The sequence below is a fragment of the Terrapene carolina genome, unplaced genomic scaffold, assembly GCF_002925995.2.
Source record: "Terrapene carolina triunguis isolate 2854851 unplaced genomic scaffold, T_m_triunguis-2.0 Scaffold62, whole genome shotgun sequence".
Classification (NCBI taxonomy): Eukaryota; Metazoa; Chordata; order Testudines; family Emydidae; genus Terrapene; species Terrapene triunguis.
The window spans coordinates 30,287,761-30,305,458 of record NW_020664413.1 but is presented as its reverse complement, the minus strand read 5'-3'; the positions used below and the strand labels follow the sequence as shown (position 1 = coordinate 30,305,458).

The 17,698-nt window shown below is 45.4% G+C and overlaps 1 protein-coding gene across 9 annotated transcripts in view; it reads right to left on the bottom strand.

The window, feature by feature from the left end:
• The window catches only part of MARCHF7 (membrane associated ring-CH-type finger 7), a 36,096-nt gene extending 22,225 nt beyond the window's left edge, over positions 1-13,871 (bottom strand). For 2 of the 9 annotated variants that reach the window (XM_024219317.2, XM_024219325.1), the window contains exons 1-2: positions 12,901-13,541; positions 6,891-7,059 (exon numbers count right to left, since the gene is read on the bottom strand). In XM_024219317.2, coding sequence (XP_024075085.1) covers positions 6,891-7,049 — 159 coding nt within the window. In that variant the 5' untranslated portion in view covers positions 7,050-7,059; positions 12,901-13,541. Of the gene's footprint in view, positions 1-6,890; positions 9,048-10,177; positions 10,263-10,760; positions 10,928-12,900; positions 13,543-13,788 lie in introns of those variants that run through there. The other 7 variants (XM_024219260.2, XM_024219311.1, XM_024219275.2 and 4 more) reach the window with 6 other exon arrangements.
• Positions 13,872-17,698: the final 3,827 nt, after the last annotated feature.

The following is a 17,698-nucleotide window of genomic DNA, read 5'->3' as shown; positions in this document are numbered from 1 at the left end:
ATGTAAAACTGACACTTACTGTGACGAAGTGGAGTTTTATTCATCTTATGTTGCATGAGTGTCTCACTGTCCTATTCTAATACCGTGTGTACCTCTGTTTCCCTGTGTACTGCGCCAATATTTCGGTGGGGGGAAATGGGTGCAAATTTTCGCTGAGGCCTTCAGGGCAGGTGAGGCTGCCCAGCTGCGTATGCTATGGCCAGTGCCCTTTGTAACCTGAGACCCAGGAGGGGTGTGTGACCTGGCGATACCTTTTTCCCTGGACGCAGGACAAAGAGGAGGAGCAGCAATGGGGGTGTTGGAGGTCGGATCACTGGTAGCTTGGTAGCGGGGGGGGGGGGGAAGAGAGAAGAGAGAGTGTCTAGGCCGTCTGGCCCAGGACTCATCAGTGATTTACAGCCAAGTCCATGGTATCTTGATAGCAAGCTCTGTTCTACGCTGTGTTCCTGTCAACTAATAAACCCTTCTGTTCTACATGCTGGCTGACTGCAGGAGTTGGGGTGCAGGGCCCTCTGGCTTCCCCAGGAGCCCTGCCTGGGCGGACTTGCTGCAGGAAGCACACCGGGAGGAAGGGGATGCTGAATGCTCCAAGGTCAGACCCAGGAAGCTTTTTTCCCCAGTGACAATATGCTCAGAGAGGAGGCATGCTACACCAGACTCCTGATTGGCTTTGTATGGAGTAGTTCCAGACCACTGGCCTGGTGACTCCGTGACACTTGCACTACACAGAGAGCATTTACTACTGTCAAATTATTTCTACTCTTCCTCAGACAGCTGGAGGATACAAGTGCATCTTTGTTTGGCTTGACTTTTAGCCTGTTAACCATGTCATGCCTATAGGCCGTTAACATCCAATTTAGTTCCAAGTGTAAAATCCATTTGAAATCTTGGGAAAACTACGGTACCTAGATGGATGGTCTTAAGTTATTGGCTTCTCCCATTAAAATTTACATTGTACCAACTTTTTCATTTCTGATTTGTTCTGCCTAGGAAAGTTAGTTTTCCTATTATGAGGTAAGCTTTTCAATTATGAATGCTCTTTGGTTTTGAGAAGATTTTGTATGTGGGTGTAATTTTCTTACATTTTATTCCAAGATCATTACCTGGTATCCAATTGTTAAACAAAAAAAGACCCTGCACCCCATTTTGAAGGTAAATATTATGCAGCTGCAGCAGCTCTTAGTGATATTTTGTTTGAGTCAAGTTTCAGACTCAATCTTGAAGTGACAAAAACCTGTCCGTTCTGTTCCTATTTGGCCATATTTATTACGACTCATTCAGGATGATCTTACTCAGTTTACCTGGTCACATGAAATCTGTACCTGTAGCAACACTGGAAACTGCTCCTAAAATTCCTTGGACAGCTGAGGTCACAAGAGAAGAGACAAATTGTTCTCAGAGATAGTTTGGCTCTATATCTAAGTACCAACACATTAAGTCTGCAGTAAGTTTCATTGACAGTGCGAAATTCATACAATGTAGACTTTGCCCCTGGATTCCAGACCTTAAAGTGTTACGATGAGATCAAGAATGGTATTTAACCAGGGAAAGGGCAAAAATTGAATAGGTCATCGCTAAAATTGTTTAATTTGTTTAGAAATAACCTGTCAAAACATATTAAACTTAACATTTTTACAGCACCATATGAATACTGATAAAATTATTCTACATGTAGAGACTTATGCATCATCCCTATTTTAAGGGGAAGTGAGACAAGTGATTGATCCATGGCTATGTAATGAATCAGTGGTGTACAGCTAGCAGCAGACTTCAGGAGTTCTAGCCTTACTATGAGTGAACATGTTGAAAATGTTCTAACCTATGCCTAAGCCATCCTCTGCATCCAATATGCCTGGAAAGTTATGTATACAAGACACAGGAATGTAGGCAAGATACATGGCTATATACCTACTGAGCTATACATGATAACTTGAATGATCTAGTACTCAGAAAACTAAATGCAAGAAATGGCTTATGTAACACAATGCTCCTGGACGGACAGTCAGCAGGGACTGAACATTTGGATTCTGGAGCCTGAGCCTATGCTAAAAGGGCTGCTTTCTTAGTTTCAATGTTGGAGCAGACTCAGACTTATGTGACCCAGTTACTCAAGGAGCAAAGAGCCAAGTGTTGTTGCTTAGGGGTTCAGATCCCAAGTGACCAGGGCAAACTGAGCCAGCTAGCCTTGAATAAGCATCTGTTCTCTTGTTTACACCTAAGAAAGTTTAACATGTTAAGGAATTTAATCTCCACCAACTGTGCTACTTTTAACACCATAAATCATGGCCTGCAGGATTTAATTTCTGTTTAATAAATTAAGCATTGCTTCCTCCCCCAAGCAATTTGCTTAAGAAAGTTGTGTTTAAAAAAAAAAAAAAAAAATTTCCAATGCTAACCCTCTACCTGTGATATTTAATACTAATTAGATGTGTTCCTATATAAGCCTATATAGTTTCTGCAAAATGAGTCAGTCACAAATAAGCTACTGCAAATTAGGAAAGAATGTAAAGCCATGAATCCTTCCAGCTCCTTCTTGTATATGTCGTCTTTCAGAGCAAAAGAGACTAAGTAAAAGTAGCTTCAGAGAGCTTCTATTTCTAGAGTCTTAATGCTGCTAAATTACCAAAAAGGTAAGATGAAGCATAACAAACCACACTTCCATCTCCTTCTATAGTTTCCACTGTGTAAGACAATGCCTCCATTTCAATTTAAACCAAAACTTCTTAAGAGCAGTGCTAGGACAGATATATTGCACTACAAACTCTAAGCTTTGGGGACAGTTTAATAGAGATGTGTAGAGGAGGACTGCAACTTCTGTGGACACTTAAAGGAAAGGTCAGAATTGTCTGAAATGAGTACTTTGAAGACTTCAGGGTGAGGGTGAGGTGGATGAGGAGAGGAAGGTAGAAAACTAAATTAAAAAAAAAAGTCTACATGTTCTTTTTATGGACTGCTCCTGTGGTAAAGGAGGTCTATTTCTTAATCACGTGTACATGGTCTAGCACAACAAAGACCCAAGCCTTAGGGATTCCAAATATAAATATAAATATAAAATATATTAATATAAATATAAAAATACCTACTGAATTGTTTGGTGTGTGCATATTGCAACCCTGACTACCAAACACACAAAAGAAAAGAGTTAAGCCATTCAACAGAACTACTGTTTCACCCAGAGGCGCACATCTTACCATTACCACAACTAATATATGCCACTGACCACCTACCAAAATCCTAATTCTGCTTACCTTTAAACTTTCTGCACAAGCCCTTTTACCCAATTATTCCTCCTCATCAACAGCAGTTGTGGATGTTTGATGGTGTAGTTGGCTGTGTTTGGAGAGAGGAGTTTGGTAAAGGGTTGTGTGTAGAAGGAGGGGATGATAGGCTGACATCCCTAGGCAGGGTAGTTTTGGTAATGGTTAGGTGTGTGCTTGTGAGTGGAATAGAGGGTATGTACTGTTAGGTGGCTTAACTTTTAACTTCCTTGCTTTTGTGGGTTTGTGTCAAATATTCTGTATGTGCTGTAACCCTATCTATTTCACAAATTTTGTATATTAATTTCCCAGGTTTTTAGTGCTTAATTTAGGGGGGGAAGTGGACCTGCTTCTCTGGAAGCAGTGGGAGTGGTAAGTGTTCATCGCTGCACACTTTATCAGCACAGCAACTTTTTTCCCTTCTGTACTTGGGGGGGAGAGAGAATATCAAAGTGTAGCTGCTAGTTGAGAAGGTTTTATGTGCATCAGGCTCTTTCAGCAACCCCATCAATCAACATTGTGTGTACAGCACAAGTTCTGTTACAACATGAATGGCTAAATCAAATGACCCTAAGTCAGTGTGGGGTTTTTTTAATAATATAAACTTATCCTTTGCATCAGATCCACCTGTCTCTCTACATAAAGTTTGGTAATGTTTGAGTTAATGAAAAGTGGGACTTTAAGGAAAAGCATTCAGAGCCCCAATTCAGAAATAACCTATTTCAAAATGTATGAAGAGGAACTACACAAAAAATTAAGAGGGCATCAAAAGCAATCCCGTGTAAAATTTCACACCATTTAGCCATCTGGTTTTAGAAAACAGGGATGTATGCCTCATTTGGATAAATAATAGACGTACACTTTCACAGTCAGTCACAGCTACCATTCTCTTTACCAACTGAAGGAAGGTTACATCAGCTGTATACCTCCACATTTCCTTTTCTAGAAAAGGATAGCGCTGATATGTTCCCCATTTGAGTTAATCACTGAAACAACTATTAAACAAGACAATAAGGATTAAACAGAAGTAAAGCCAAGCAAGTGTCATAAAAAAATTTGCTGATAATAGGGAAAAGACTACTCCTATGCAAGCCAGGTCATATTCCCAAAAGTGCAATTCCACAGAAAGCTGGTCCATGATTACCAGACGAGCCAAGGCAGTGTGGTCCAATATACAGGCCATCAGGTTGGGAGTTAGACTTGGGAATTATTCCCTGTTCTGCCATACCTGATGTTACACACCAAGCAAGTCAGTTTCCACATCTAAAAAAAGTGTTTCCCCACCTCTGTAAAGCACTTTGTGTGAATGAGTTATGAGTACTAAGTATTCACATACATCTTGGTACAGTAACTCCTCATTTAACATTGTCCCACTTAACGTTGTTTCAATGTTACATCCCTGCTCAATTAGGGAACACACTTGCTTGTTTAAAGTTGTGCAATGCTCCCTTATAACGTCGTTTGGCTGCCTACCTGTAAAATTCTGTGGAAGAGCAGCGATTTTACAAGGGAGCATTGCACAAGTTCCACTTCGCTGCCTCCTCTCCCTCCCTCCCAGAGCTTCCCCCACTGCCAATTTGGCGGCGCTTAGGACTTTCTGGGAGGGAGGGGCAGGAGCAGGGAAGCACCATGTCTCCACTCCTCCCCCGCCCTCCCAGAAAATCCTAAGCGCTGCTAAACAGCTGTTTGGCGGCGCTTAGGACTTTCTGGGACGGAGGGAGGGGAAGGAGAGATGATGCGGGGCTTCCCCGCTCCTGCCCCTCCCTCCCAGAAAGTCCTAAGCGTGAAGTGCTGGGAGGGAGGGGCAGGAGCGAGGAAGCCCCACATCTCCACTTCTCCCCCTCCTTCCCAGAAAATCCTAAGCACCGCTGAGCAGCTGTTTGGCGGTGCTTAGGACATTGGGGGGGGGGGGAGGGATGTGGCGTGCTCTGGAGAGGAAGTGGAGCAGGGACGGGAAGAGGCGGGCCTGGAGCGGAGCGGGGACAGGAAGAGGCGGGCCTGGAGCATTTCCGGCAAAATCCGAGCCTGTTCTCTGGGGAAGCTGCCGCTGCAAAGGTCCTTGCCTGCAGCGGGCTGTGCCTGTGTGGGGTAAGCCAGGGGCACTTCCCAACCACAATACAGTACTGTATAGTATACAGTATAGTGCCTTTTGTCTGCCCCAAAAACATTTCCTTGGAACCTAACCCTCTGCATTTACATTAAATCTTATGGGACAATTGGATTCGTTTAACACTGTTTCACTTACAGTTGCATTTTTCAGGAACATAACTATTAAGTGAGGAGTTACTGTACATATTTACACTTGCAAGACTTCTTTTCTAAAAGGAATTTAGAGAATCTCTTTTCTGAATAGCATAGGAGGAGTTTTATTAAAATCGAAGTGTCAAATCATTAACTGAAGTGTAACATGAAAGAACGCACTGGCCAATATCTTGCATCTAAGACTTCCCCCCAAATCTACTTATATACAGGTTAATCCTTAAAGTGTTTTCTAGTTTACTAAACAGTCTTGATCAAGACAGTGGTGCTCTACCTTATTACACAGGAGGGACACAAACCTAAGCACAATTGTGTGGGCCAAACAGATTCTACATATTTTAATACGACTGTCATCTGTATTGATTTATATTTTAAGTTCAGCTTGTTTCATATGTATTTAGATAGAAATAACTTATGTACAGTATTGTCTGTTTACACACTTGTGTAAACTAAAATGAGGTAAACATGACAAGGCTAGTGAATCAGCTGTTAGTACACCTCTACCTCGATATAACGCTGTCCTCAGGAGCCAAAAATTTTTTACGGCGTTATATGTGAAACCGCGTTATATTGAACTTGCTTTGATCCACCGGAGTGTGCAGCCCTGCCCCGCCAGAGCACTGCTTTACCGCGTTATATCCGAATTAGTGTTATATCGGGTCACGTTATATGGAGGTAGTGGTGTATATTGTGTTGAAGCACCCCATTCCAGACACAACTCAGCCTTCACAGAGAATGTTCTAGTTAGCACCCCTTATGCTTTCATCTCTAGTTCTGCTAGCATGCTGGCAGAATGACTTGAAGCCTGAAAGCCTTCTCACTCCTTTATATCCTTATTCGTGCCATACAACCTTCAGACAGAACAAACAGTTAATAAATACAACAGATCAGGTATAGCTTAATTGTGCTGTCATTTTTAGAGTTGAGACCTTTTACACCATTATCTAAAACTAAAATGCTGTGCTCTGGCAATACTGAAACTTATGGTCTCCACTTCCCTGTCAGGCCAGAAGATCCCGATTTTACTTAAACAGACTTCCCTCCAAGATCCTATACTATAATCACCATCCCGATAGACACAGGGTATGCATTGGACTCATTTAATGATGTTCCTTATTCAGGCACTGATTTAAAATGCTACATACCAACAGTAGTGGGGAAAGATGGTAAAATGAAGTTACTCTAAGCCATTTCATGGCAGTGCAAAGCACTACCACCAACAAGGCCAAATCTTTGCATTTATCTTGTTTGTGTGAGAAAACGTGTTGAAATTCCTCCTTATATTGCCCTTGAAATTGATCTTGTTAAGAATCCTGCTCAAAAGAGGCAGATATAGAAGGTGTTACTTCTAAAAGCAAATATAAAATGCCTCACCTGACATCCAGAATCCAGTCTCAGTGAAGATTCTCTTGTATGATATGCATCAGTTAAACTGCTTCCTCTGCTTCCAGACAATGCTCTAGCACTTAAAGAGGAGGAACTGGAGGGTTGAACTGATATCCTTCGAGGAATCCTTGAAGGTTTAGACTCCATTCTCAGTGTTCTACATGAGACAAAAGTTATTTTCCCCTCCCCCCTTTTTTTTTTCTAGTATAGACTGCAACAGATAGGTACGTTAAGTTTGTCATCAATACTTATTGCGCACATGCTTTATATAATGATTTTTAAAGCACAGGCCTGGGAACCAGGCGACCTATCTTTTAATTCTAGAATTGCAATTAACTTGCTATATGACCATAAGGTAAACTGCATCATGTTTTACCTTGGCTTTCCTATTGTAAAATAAGGATAATACTTCACTACCACCTGTTTATAACTCATTTCGTGATCCTTTGGTAAGAGATGCCAAATAAGTGTAAAGCATTAGTTACCTACTAATACATACAATCTCCCTCAAACAAAATTAAGTGATTTGTTTTTCTCTGCTAGGTCTTGGCTAAATTACCTTTTGGCTTTTCACATTTTTCCACCAGATCTACCCCGGTTTAACATTTCCCCACTTCTTAGAGGTCTTCCCCCTCCCTCAGTCCATCTACCCACACACTTTCCTTTGGCAGGAAGGCAAATAGGCTTTTTTTTTTTATTAAAATAAACTTCCTTCCTCTATACTTTGCTGTGTCACAGAGCCATGCATTACACATACAGCATCAACACTTCTACTTCAGTTGGCTAGACACCTGACTGAAGAGAGTCTAGCCAAGGGACTAAAGGTACTATCAGTGTTCCATCCCACTCCCTGCAGGTCCAGAAAGTGGGTTGAGAAACTCTCAAAGTAATTTACATTGCTACTGCACTGCTGCAGCTCTCTTTCAGTTCTTCTCTTCCTACCTCTATTCTGGATGGTATCCTTGTAGTGCTTTCTAAGCAGCAGCATGAAAGTGGCATGAGCTTTGTCAGTTTCTTTATGCCAGGAATATGTGCAAGGAACAAGGACACAAACATGCTACTTAGGTGTGCAGAGAAAGGGGAAGATAGAGGGGCCTCATTCTGTACTACCACCTGCACTCACATCTGGGTTAAATTAAGGCAATCTGTGCCTAGGGTACTAATCCACAAGAGGACCCACTATCACCCCTCTCCCAAACAATGACCCTGCCATAATATCACCCTCCTTAAGGTAGCCGCATGCTTCTGAATTCAGATGACTGGGCAGTTCACACCTCTTAGCTATTGTTTCATGCCCTTTGCAGCTTCAGACAGACATTGGGCACAGGCCTGGTCTACACTTAAAATTTACACCAACATAGCTACAGCATTCAGGGGTATGAAAAAGCTGCACCCTAAAAAATGCAGCTATACCGATAAAACCCCTGGCATAGATGCAGTTAGGTCAATGGAAGAATGCTTCCATTGAGCTAGCTACCGTCACTCGGGAAGGTACGTTTTGTCTACACTACAGACTTTACAGCAGCACAGCTGCACTGCTGTAAGGTCTCCCATGTAGCTGCTCTATGCCAGCGGGTGAGAGCTCTCCTGCCAGAATAATTAAGCCACCCCTAACAAACAGCGGTAGCTATGTCGCAGAAGTGTGTCTCCTGCCAACATAACGCTGTCCACAACCAAGCTTTTGTCTGTTAAACTTTTGTCAGTCAGGGGTGGGGGCTTTCACACCCCTGACAGACAAAAGTGCTAATGTAGATGAAGCCATAGTGTTCCTAAAGGGATGGAAAAAGCTCTTCTACTGCCATAGGCTGTATCTACACTACAGGATTATCCTGGCATAACTATGCTGCTATAGTACCCATAGGGTAGACATGGCGTCAGTTCATATTTTAAAGCTTTTCCTGGCATGCATGACTTGAAACTTATTCTGATTTGATAACATTTTACATCCACCAAGGGAAGAAGTTACATAGAAATCCTGCAAACTATACTGTATTTGTCACAATAAAAGTTTCACAAAAATCTTTGTCAGAATCAGTGGCTCCCTAGAGTGTTCTAGATCAGGGATAGGGAACCTATGGCACGCGTGCCAAAGGCAGCACACGAGCTGATTTTCAGTGGCATTCACACTGCCCGGGTCCTGGCCACGGGTCTGCGGGGGGCTCTGCATTTTAATTTAATTTTAAAAGAAGCTTTTTAAACATTTTTAAAACCTTATTTACTTTACATACACTAGTTTAGTTATATATTATAGACTTATAGAAAGAGACACTTTAACGTTTTTAGAAGGTATTACCGGCACGCGAAACGTTAAATTAGAGTGAATAAATGAAGACTCGGCACACCACTTCTGAAAGGTTGCCGACCTTGTGCTAGATATTTTGAATGGTAACTTAAGACCCTTAGAAAACATTAAACTCCTACATGGAATCATTTCATTTTCCAGTTCTAGCGCTTTAGGGCTTGTCTACACATAGATGCAGGAATAAGAGTGTTAATTTTCATAGAATATCAGGGTTGGAAGGGACCTCAGGAGGTCATCTAGTCCAACCCACTGCTCAAAGCAGGACCAATCCCCAGATAGATTTTTGCCCCAAATCCCTAAATGGCCCCCTCAAGGATTGAACTCACAGCCCTGAGTTTAGTAGGCCAATGCTCAAACCACTGAGCTATCCCAATTTAAAACAGAATAGCTATTCTAGATCGTCTTCACATGGAGTTATTCCAGAATAAATACTGTTTCAAATAAAGCACACTAGGGAACTGTTAGTACATACCAGCAGGGTTTATGTGGACCAGTTAAGCGTGTGACAGATTGATGCACTTTAGAAATCACATCCCTTAGTGTGCATCACCCCATTGTGTAGACATGCTTTTATTTCAGAGTTATTTTTAATTTTTTCTGTATAGCTTTTCCCAAATACCTCATGTGTAGATGAGCCCTTGAGTATCTTCATATTAACCAGTACAATTTAACTACCTTAAAGGTAAACACATGACTTAAAGGATTGTTTTAAACCCAACAAAAATTAGTAGCGTTAGTACCAGGAATCTGAGCACAATTTTACATGGAGGGGGAGGACCCACCGCAAAACTGTGTCCCAGGGGACTTAATCTAAGTGATAAATGTAACTTTAGATATTCAAATTACCATTGCATTACAATGTTACATAATTGTGTTCCACAAACTGTGTGGGGGAAAATATACTGGTTGTCTTACCAGTGCTAAAATATATTCATTTGACAGCTTTGTGTATAATTACTGGGTTTGACCATACTTAGCTTAAATAGGCTTCCTTGATTGACAACATTCCTCTCTTCCCCGACACACTCACTAAAGCATTTTACTAGCTACAGCAATACCTGCAAATTACACAAGTACACAGCATTGTCGGTTTACTTGACAAATTACATTGAAAAGGAAACCTCAACTGACAACCATTTTGGATTTTTACTCAGAGGGGCACTGGGACCTTACCCAACTCCGATCTCAACTGTGGCAGAAATATGAGTGAACATGGATTCAGTATGGATTCAAAGTAGCATATTTTTGCAGGTTCTAAAATCCATTTAGACACTTAAAGAGTAGACAGTTACACTGAAAACATTCAAAGTAGGTTTGTGGTACTGAAAAGAGTTTCTATAACTAAAATTTTACAAGTGTATTTTTTAAGTGTTCAGCCAATTAATAATTTGGTAGACTATGTTAAAAGCTACCAATTGGATATGCACCAAAATTTAAATTTTAGCTCTCCAGAACTTTGTTTTAGAAGCCCATAGAAGAAGATTTTCATGGATAACTGTTTTCCTTACTATAATAAGGGTTACTTCTAATACTGAAGGTACTTTAAGATCTCTTACCACTTTCTTATGACAGTCCTAAGTTTGATGAGAGGGGCTGAAGCTTCTCTAAATCCCATTGCCTCCTAAACACTTAGGTGTAGCAAAGGGGTAAAAGATGGCGTTGTTTCTCCAACTACAGTACTGGGAAGCCACTGTCTTACCCTTCTCACAATCCATCAGTGCCTCTAGGTACAGTAAAAAAGGAGAACCATGCTTAAGAGTCTACCAATTCACCACAGAGAAGAGATGGGGATGATAAGGGCTAGCATTGACTTGGAGCCTCTCCAGAGTCATCAGCTCCAGGAAGGGAAGGAGAAAACCAACACTTCAGCTTGGCGTTTCAAGAACAATCTTTCTGCTCCACCATAGGGAGAAGTGGGGGTTGGAGGCCAAGAAAAGAAGCAATGCTTATGGGTCCTGCAATTTTAGCTTGGAGGCATGTGATGAGGGGACCACCTCAGATCTTAAGTAATAGAAAATTCAAGTAATTTTTCTGGAACTTGACAGCTAGTGACAGCTAGAAAAAAAACTCCTGATCCAAGCATACCCTAAAGATTTAAAAACAGAAGACAAAGAAATTTCTAAAGCTACTGGGATTTTGGGAGGACCTTACTAATAATAGCTTTTGAACACTTGGACTTTAGATCAGGAACTATTTTTAATCAGAAGAGAATCAGGCTGAGGGGAGAGACAATGCTGTCTCTTACAGCTGCTAGAGGCCAATTCAACCATTCTGCAGACAGGGAAGGCTTGAGTGATCTTAATTTGCACCAGTTCTGAAAGGGCCTCAGTGGGCCATTGCAGCACTACACAATAGAAGCGTGCATATGCCCCTTCTGCCATCCCATAATACTTCATGTGGAGGGGGTGCATAGAGCCAGCATTCCTACATCTCTGCCTGTTAGGAAGGCCTCTGCCTCAGGAGTTGGGGGAAATGGGAGAGAAGGGAGGAAGAAGTGTCTCTTATGGATGGTTTGTGTTCCCTTTCCTCTGGCACATAGGGCTGGTCTACACTGAGGGGCGGAATGGATCTAAGATAGGCAACTTCAGCTATGCAAATAGCGTAGCTGAAGTCGAAGTATCTAAGATCTAATTACTTGGGGTCCACACAGCACGGGATCGACAGCCGCGGCTCCCCCGTCGACTGCACTACCGCCGCTCACTCTGGTGGAGTTCCGGAGTCAACGGTGAGTGCGTTCGGGGATCGACTGCTACCCGCCGATACGGCGGGTAGTGAAGACGTACCCATAGAATCATAGACTATCAGGATTGAAAGGGACCTCAGGAGGTCATGCAGTCCAACCCCCTGCTCAAAGCAGGACCAATCCCCAGACAGATTTTTGCCCCAGATCCCTAAATAGCCCCCCTCAAGGATTGAACTCTCAACCCTGCGTTTAGTAGGCCAATGCTCAAACCACTGAGCTATCCCTCCCCTCCACATGACAATTCCTAAAGTTCCCTCCAGTGACTAGTTCTGGCATGGTGGGACCCACAAGGCAATGATCAATTCCCCTTCAATAGCCATTCCCAACCCCCCAAGTCTTCTGTCTTAGTGGCGGTAATGGGTAGGATAATTGAGACTTCTACATAGATATACGATTGATTAACTCTGAGCCCTCCCAGACTACTCAGTCCATGGGGGTCAAGTTTCTTCCCCAGACTCACTCAGGAAGATGAGGCTACTCCCCCAGCCTAGCAGGAGAGGGAACAGGGCAACTCCCTAGGCCCAGAGGAGGGAAAGGGGAGGGGCCATGCCGGGAGCAGGGAGGGAGTCTGCGCTGCTCAGCAGGCCCCACCAGGGGCTGGGCTGGTGTTGGGGGCACAGGCTGAGGCTGGCCCCAGGACGAAGCGGTTCGGAGGGTGGCACGGGCAGGGCTGATCCGGAGCTGGGGACAGAGGGTGTTGGAGAGTCAGAGCAGGTGGCGGCGGGGGCTGGTTGTTCGTGCCGCACCTGGCAGGGCGGGACAGCGGGGGGACGGAGAGACTGAGTCTCTCCGGATCAGGTAGAGACCCGGCTGCTCTGCGGCCGGGCCGGGCCTGCTCCTTCGGCTGTGGCGGCGGGGAGGCTGCTGCCGCCACAGCCCAGAGACAAGATGGATACTGCGGGCCTCAACCTCCGTCAGTGTCGCCCCTACTGTCATTCCTGCCCCCTACTCACCCGAGCCTGCGTCGCGTCTCCTCTAGTCCCGTCCCAGACACCCCCCACTGCGGGCGGCCCAGCCGCCTCCGCCTGCAGAACTCACAATGGCGACAACTCCGAGTCGCCAGTCATAGCCCCGCTGACGCCCCACCCCTCCCCCGGCTCTCGCGAGAACGGGCGGGGGAGGCCGTTTCCTCCGCTGTCTCTCTGCTTGGCCCTGTCCCCTCGCCACATCTGGGAGCCCCGAGCCACTCGGGAGAGGAGGAGAGTCCCCAGCGCCGACCCCCCTTCTCCCGTTACCGGGGGGGGGGGAGGGGTCCGATCGATCCCCCTCTAGCCCCCGGCGTTACTGCTCCAAGAGATGGAGTCCAAATGCCTCTTCCTCCCACCCCATGGTCCGGGTGATGAACGCCCAAACTGACTCTGCTGCTTCCGGTCTCCCCACCGAAGCAGGTATAATCGTGCTGGGGCCCAGCACCACCTTAGTGCTGCTGTCCCTAGGGTTCAAAAGTCATGACTCGAACACCACGCGATTAGAACAGCCTCCCAAATCACGGAATTAAAAACAATCCCACACTTTCTCTCCCTGAGCCGTTAGGGTCAAGGCATCGCAAGCCCTTGGAGGGGTGTGATTATTTCAGGTTCAAAGTTCAATCTTAAAACCACACCAATGTGGGCCTCCATGGCCTGCACTGTGGGGAAGTTCTCTCACTCTCTGGCCTCTAGGGTTGGAGAGTTGCCACTCTGCCCTTCTTCATCCCCGCTTACCTCAACCCACCTCCCTCTTCCTCCTCCTAGCCCGTTCCTGTTTCTCTCCCTGTCCCATCTACTCCGCAGCCCCACTTACACTTCCTCTTCATGCTCCTCCACGTTTACTTGCTCCCCATATTTTCCCTTTCCTCTTACCAGCTCCTGCCCCCTCATATTGACTCTGCTTCTTTAGCACATTACACCTCCCCAGTCTCTTCCTGTCCAACAAAGCTGGTCAAATATTTTTGAAATTCAAAACTGACCAAAACAAATTTCACAACGTTTGTTTAGTTTTTCAACAGCCCCACCGTCTAGATTCCTAAACAGAGAGCCCAGAGGGTGGCAGTGTTCCCTGTAGGCAGCTTGGCTTCAGTCCCCCAGGGAACAAGAGGCGATGGCAGCACTCGTTACTACAGGCAGCCTCACTTCATTCCGCAAAGCTGCATGGAAACGGCTGTCGTTTTAACTGAAGGCGGAGACTTTTCAGTTTGTACTATTGTCCTACCTAAAAGGTAATAGGAGATGGCAGCCATTTTGATTAAGAGCAAAAGTTCACAAGATTTGTCAAATCGGCAGACTGAGAAGCTGTGAAGCATAAAATCATGATGGTCCTTGGGATAATATTGAGAGAGCTGGCAGCTTTGCACTTTCCCCCATTCTTAGAATCACCACACCAAAGAAGACCACTCCCTGGTTTTCGACCAAAACGCCTGGTGGAAAGGGGACCCTGGTGGGTCCGGTCAGCAATGCTGACTGGGCTGTTAAAAGTCCTGTCAGCAGCACAGCAGGGTTAAGGCAGGCTCCCTGCGTGCCGTGGCTCCACGCGGCTCCCAGAAGCAGCAGCACATCCCTCCTCTCCGCCCCCCGTCCCCTGGCTCCTAGGCTTAGGGAGAGCTAGGAAGACTCCACGCGCTGCCCTGGCCCCAAGTGCCCCTCCGCAGCTCCGATTGGCCAGGAATCGTGGACAGGGCAGCACACAGAGCTGCCTGGCTGCGCCGCCGCATAGTAGCCGGAGTGCGGTCATGCCGCTGCTTCCAGGAGCTGCTTGAGGTAAGCGCCACCAGGAGCCTGCACCCCCTCCCTCACCCCAACCCCCTACCCCAGCCCTGATACCCCTCCTGCCTTCTGAATCCCTCAGCCCCAGCCTGGAGCCCCCTCCTACACCCCAAGCCCCTCATCCCAAGCCTCACCCCAGAACCCACATCCCCAGCCATAGTCCTCACACACCCCCATATCCCAAGCTCTGCCCCAGCCCAGAGCCCCCTCCAGCACTCCGAACCCCTCAGCCCCAGCCAGAGCCCTCACCCCCTTGCACTCCAACCCCCAGCCCAAGCCCAGTGAAAATGAGCGAGTTAGTGAGGGTGGGAGAGCAAGCAACAGAGGGAGGGGGGATAGAGTGAGTGGGGGCAGGGCCTCAGAGGAGGGCATGGCAAGGGTGTTCAGTTTTTTGAGAGTAGAAAGTTGGCAACCCTACAGGTGAGTCCTCAGAGAGGAGGGAGACAGCAACCCGCAGGGGTTGGAGAGGGGGCGATCGAACAATGGGGTGGGAGGGTGTCGTGTCCGGTTTTACGAAATTGGAAAGTTGTCGTCACAACCTCTGCAATAACTCAGCACTGCCTTGACCTTCAGTTGTGCCATTGGCATGAGCCCTAATCTCTGTCACCCTATTTCAAGCTCCAGCATTGCCTCTGCCCCAGACTTTATCTTTGCCATCACTCTAGCTCAGAACTTTCCCAAACCACTACATTTCCAGTACTCTGGACTCCACGCTCACGCAGATAGAATAAAGGGTGAGCAATGGTAGTGACACACCCAGGTCTATAAAATCACTTCACTCTCTAACCCATTCACCCTCCTAAGTGCGATCTTCACCTGCTTTTGGACTGTGACAGGGTCTGTTTTCTGACTTTCATTCTCAGAGAAACAGAGAGGAGAGGACTAAGGGTGTAGAAATGGAAGAAAAAGATAGTGGTAGAGAGAGGTTGGCACAAAGAAGAAAGAAAGAAAGAAAACTGAATGCAAGAACAGATACAGCGGAAAGGGCTAAACTAGAAAAGAAAAACTTGAATAAAATGGAAGATTTTAGATAAAATATATCAAATGAAACATTCCAATAGGATGAAAAATATATAGGAAAATTCCCTGAGGGAAATGAGCATTGAAAGAAACAAGGAGAGATACATGGAGGCATACAAGGAGATTAGGAAGAGGGAGGAAAAGGGGAATGTGGTGACTTATTTTTAAAAATAATTAGTTACAGATCATAGCATACAAAATTTTGAATCTATTGATTAAATGTAATTTGGAAGTTTTTAGCAGCACCAAAAATCTGAAAAACATTCCAAGTTTGAACAAAGAGATAATTCATTCTTCTCAAGACTCAAAACCCCTTTGAATATGGTAGATCACAATTCTTTTCCTTTTTTGAAAAGTTAACATATATGGTTGGCCTGATACAGAGCTACAGGCTTCTCAGAAACTCAGTCTTACCATCACTATTAAAGTCATGAGACTGCAATTTGAAACATCCCGTATTCATGACCATAGTACCATTGAATGCACCTTCAGCAACATTGTACCACAACCAACAGAGAATTTACCATTACGTAAGAGAGATATGTAAAAGTTATTATAGAAAGGATGGTGATAAGTTGTTCTCCATGAGCACTGAAGGTAGGACAAGAAGTAATCAGCTTTATCTGCAGCAAGGAAAATTTAGGTTAGATATTGGGGGAAATTTTCCAACTATAGGGACATTTAAGAACTGCACTAGACTTCCAAAGAAGGTTGTGGAATCCCTGTCATTAGAGGTTTTTAAGAACAGATTAGACAAACACCTGTCAGAGATGGTCTAAGTCAGTGGTCTCCAACCTTTTTAAGCACAAGATCACTTTTTGAATTTAAGTGCAACCCAGGATCTACCTCAAAGAAAATGTAGAAATAACAGTAATCACACAAACCCAATCACTCTTGCCCCACCCCTGCCCTGAGGCCACACCTCTGCCCCACCCCTTCTCTGAGGCCCCGCCCTGCTCATTCCCAGCCAATGGGAGCTGCGGGGGTGGTGCCTTCAGGCAAGGGCAGCGTGTGGAGACCCCCTGCCCCTCCCCCCCAGGAGCCGCTGCCAAACATGCCGGCCACTTCCGGGAGCAGTACGGGGCCAGGACAGGCAGGGAGCCTGCCTTAGCCCTGCTGCGCTGCCAGACTGGAAGCAGCCGATCTCCCTGTTTGGCTGTGGGAGGGTCAGTAACCCTAGACTGTGACCGAGATTGACTGTCAGAGGCTCCACAATCGACCAGTCGATCGTGATCTACCGGTTGGTGACCACTGGTCTAGGTATACCAGGTCCTGCCTCAGCACCGGCAGATGGACTAGATGACCTCTTGAGCTTCCTCCCAGCCCTACATTTCTATGATTCTATCATTTTCGCTGCCCTGTGCTGATTGGCCTTTTGCACCAAACATGTCCCTTTCCTCCCTTCTAGTCTCTTAATCTCAGCATTACTCCACACCTGCCCTCTTCTCCCCTTGTCCTGTCTCCTTTGCTCCCCTTCCCTGATCCGTTTCCATTCCCTTTTCTTTCCAATTAGCTGACCCCCGCCTAATTAATCCCACACCCACAAAAAAAGGGACTAACGTGACCTTTACTGTCATCACATTGTTCAGTCTGCTCATGCATTATATCCATTCCCCCACCCTCTGTCTGTTGTGTCTATTTAGACTGTAAACTCTTCAGGACAGAGAATATCTACTACTCTCTGTTTGTACAATGCCTGGCACAATGGGGTCCCTGTGACGGGTTGGATCACAGAAACCCAGTCTGCCCCTGCTTTCCTGCCCTGGCAGCTTAGGACTTCAGTGCCTTGCCTGGTTTGAACCAGACCCGCTAGCCTGCTGCAAACCCAGACCCAGGGTCTGAACCACGTCCCCTAACAGCTGTAGGCTTAACTGAAAGCAACTTACAGAAGTGTTCTTGTCTTTAACACTCAGATGCCCAACTCCCAATGGTGTCCAAACCCCAAATAAATCCGTTTTACCCTGTATAAAGCTTATACAGGGTAAACTCA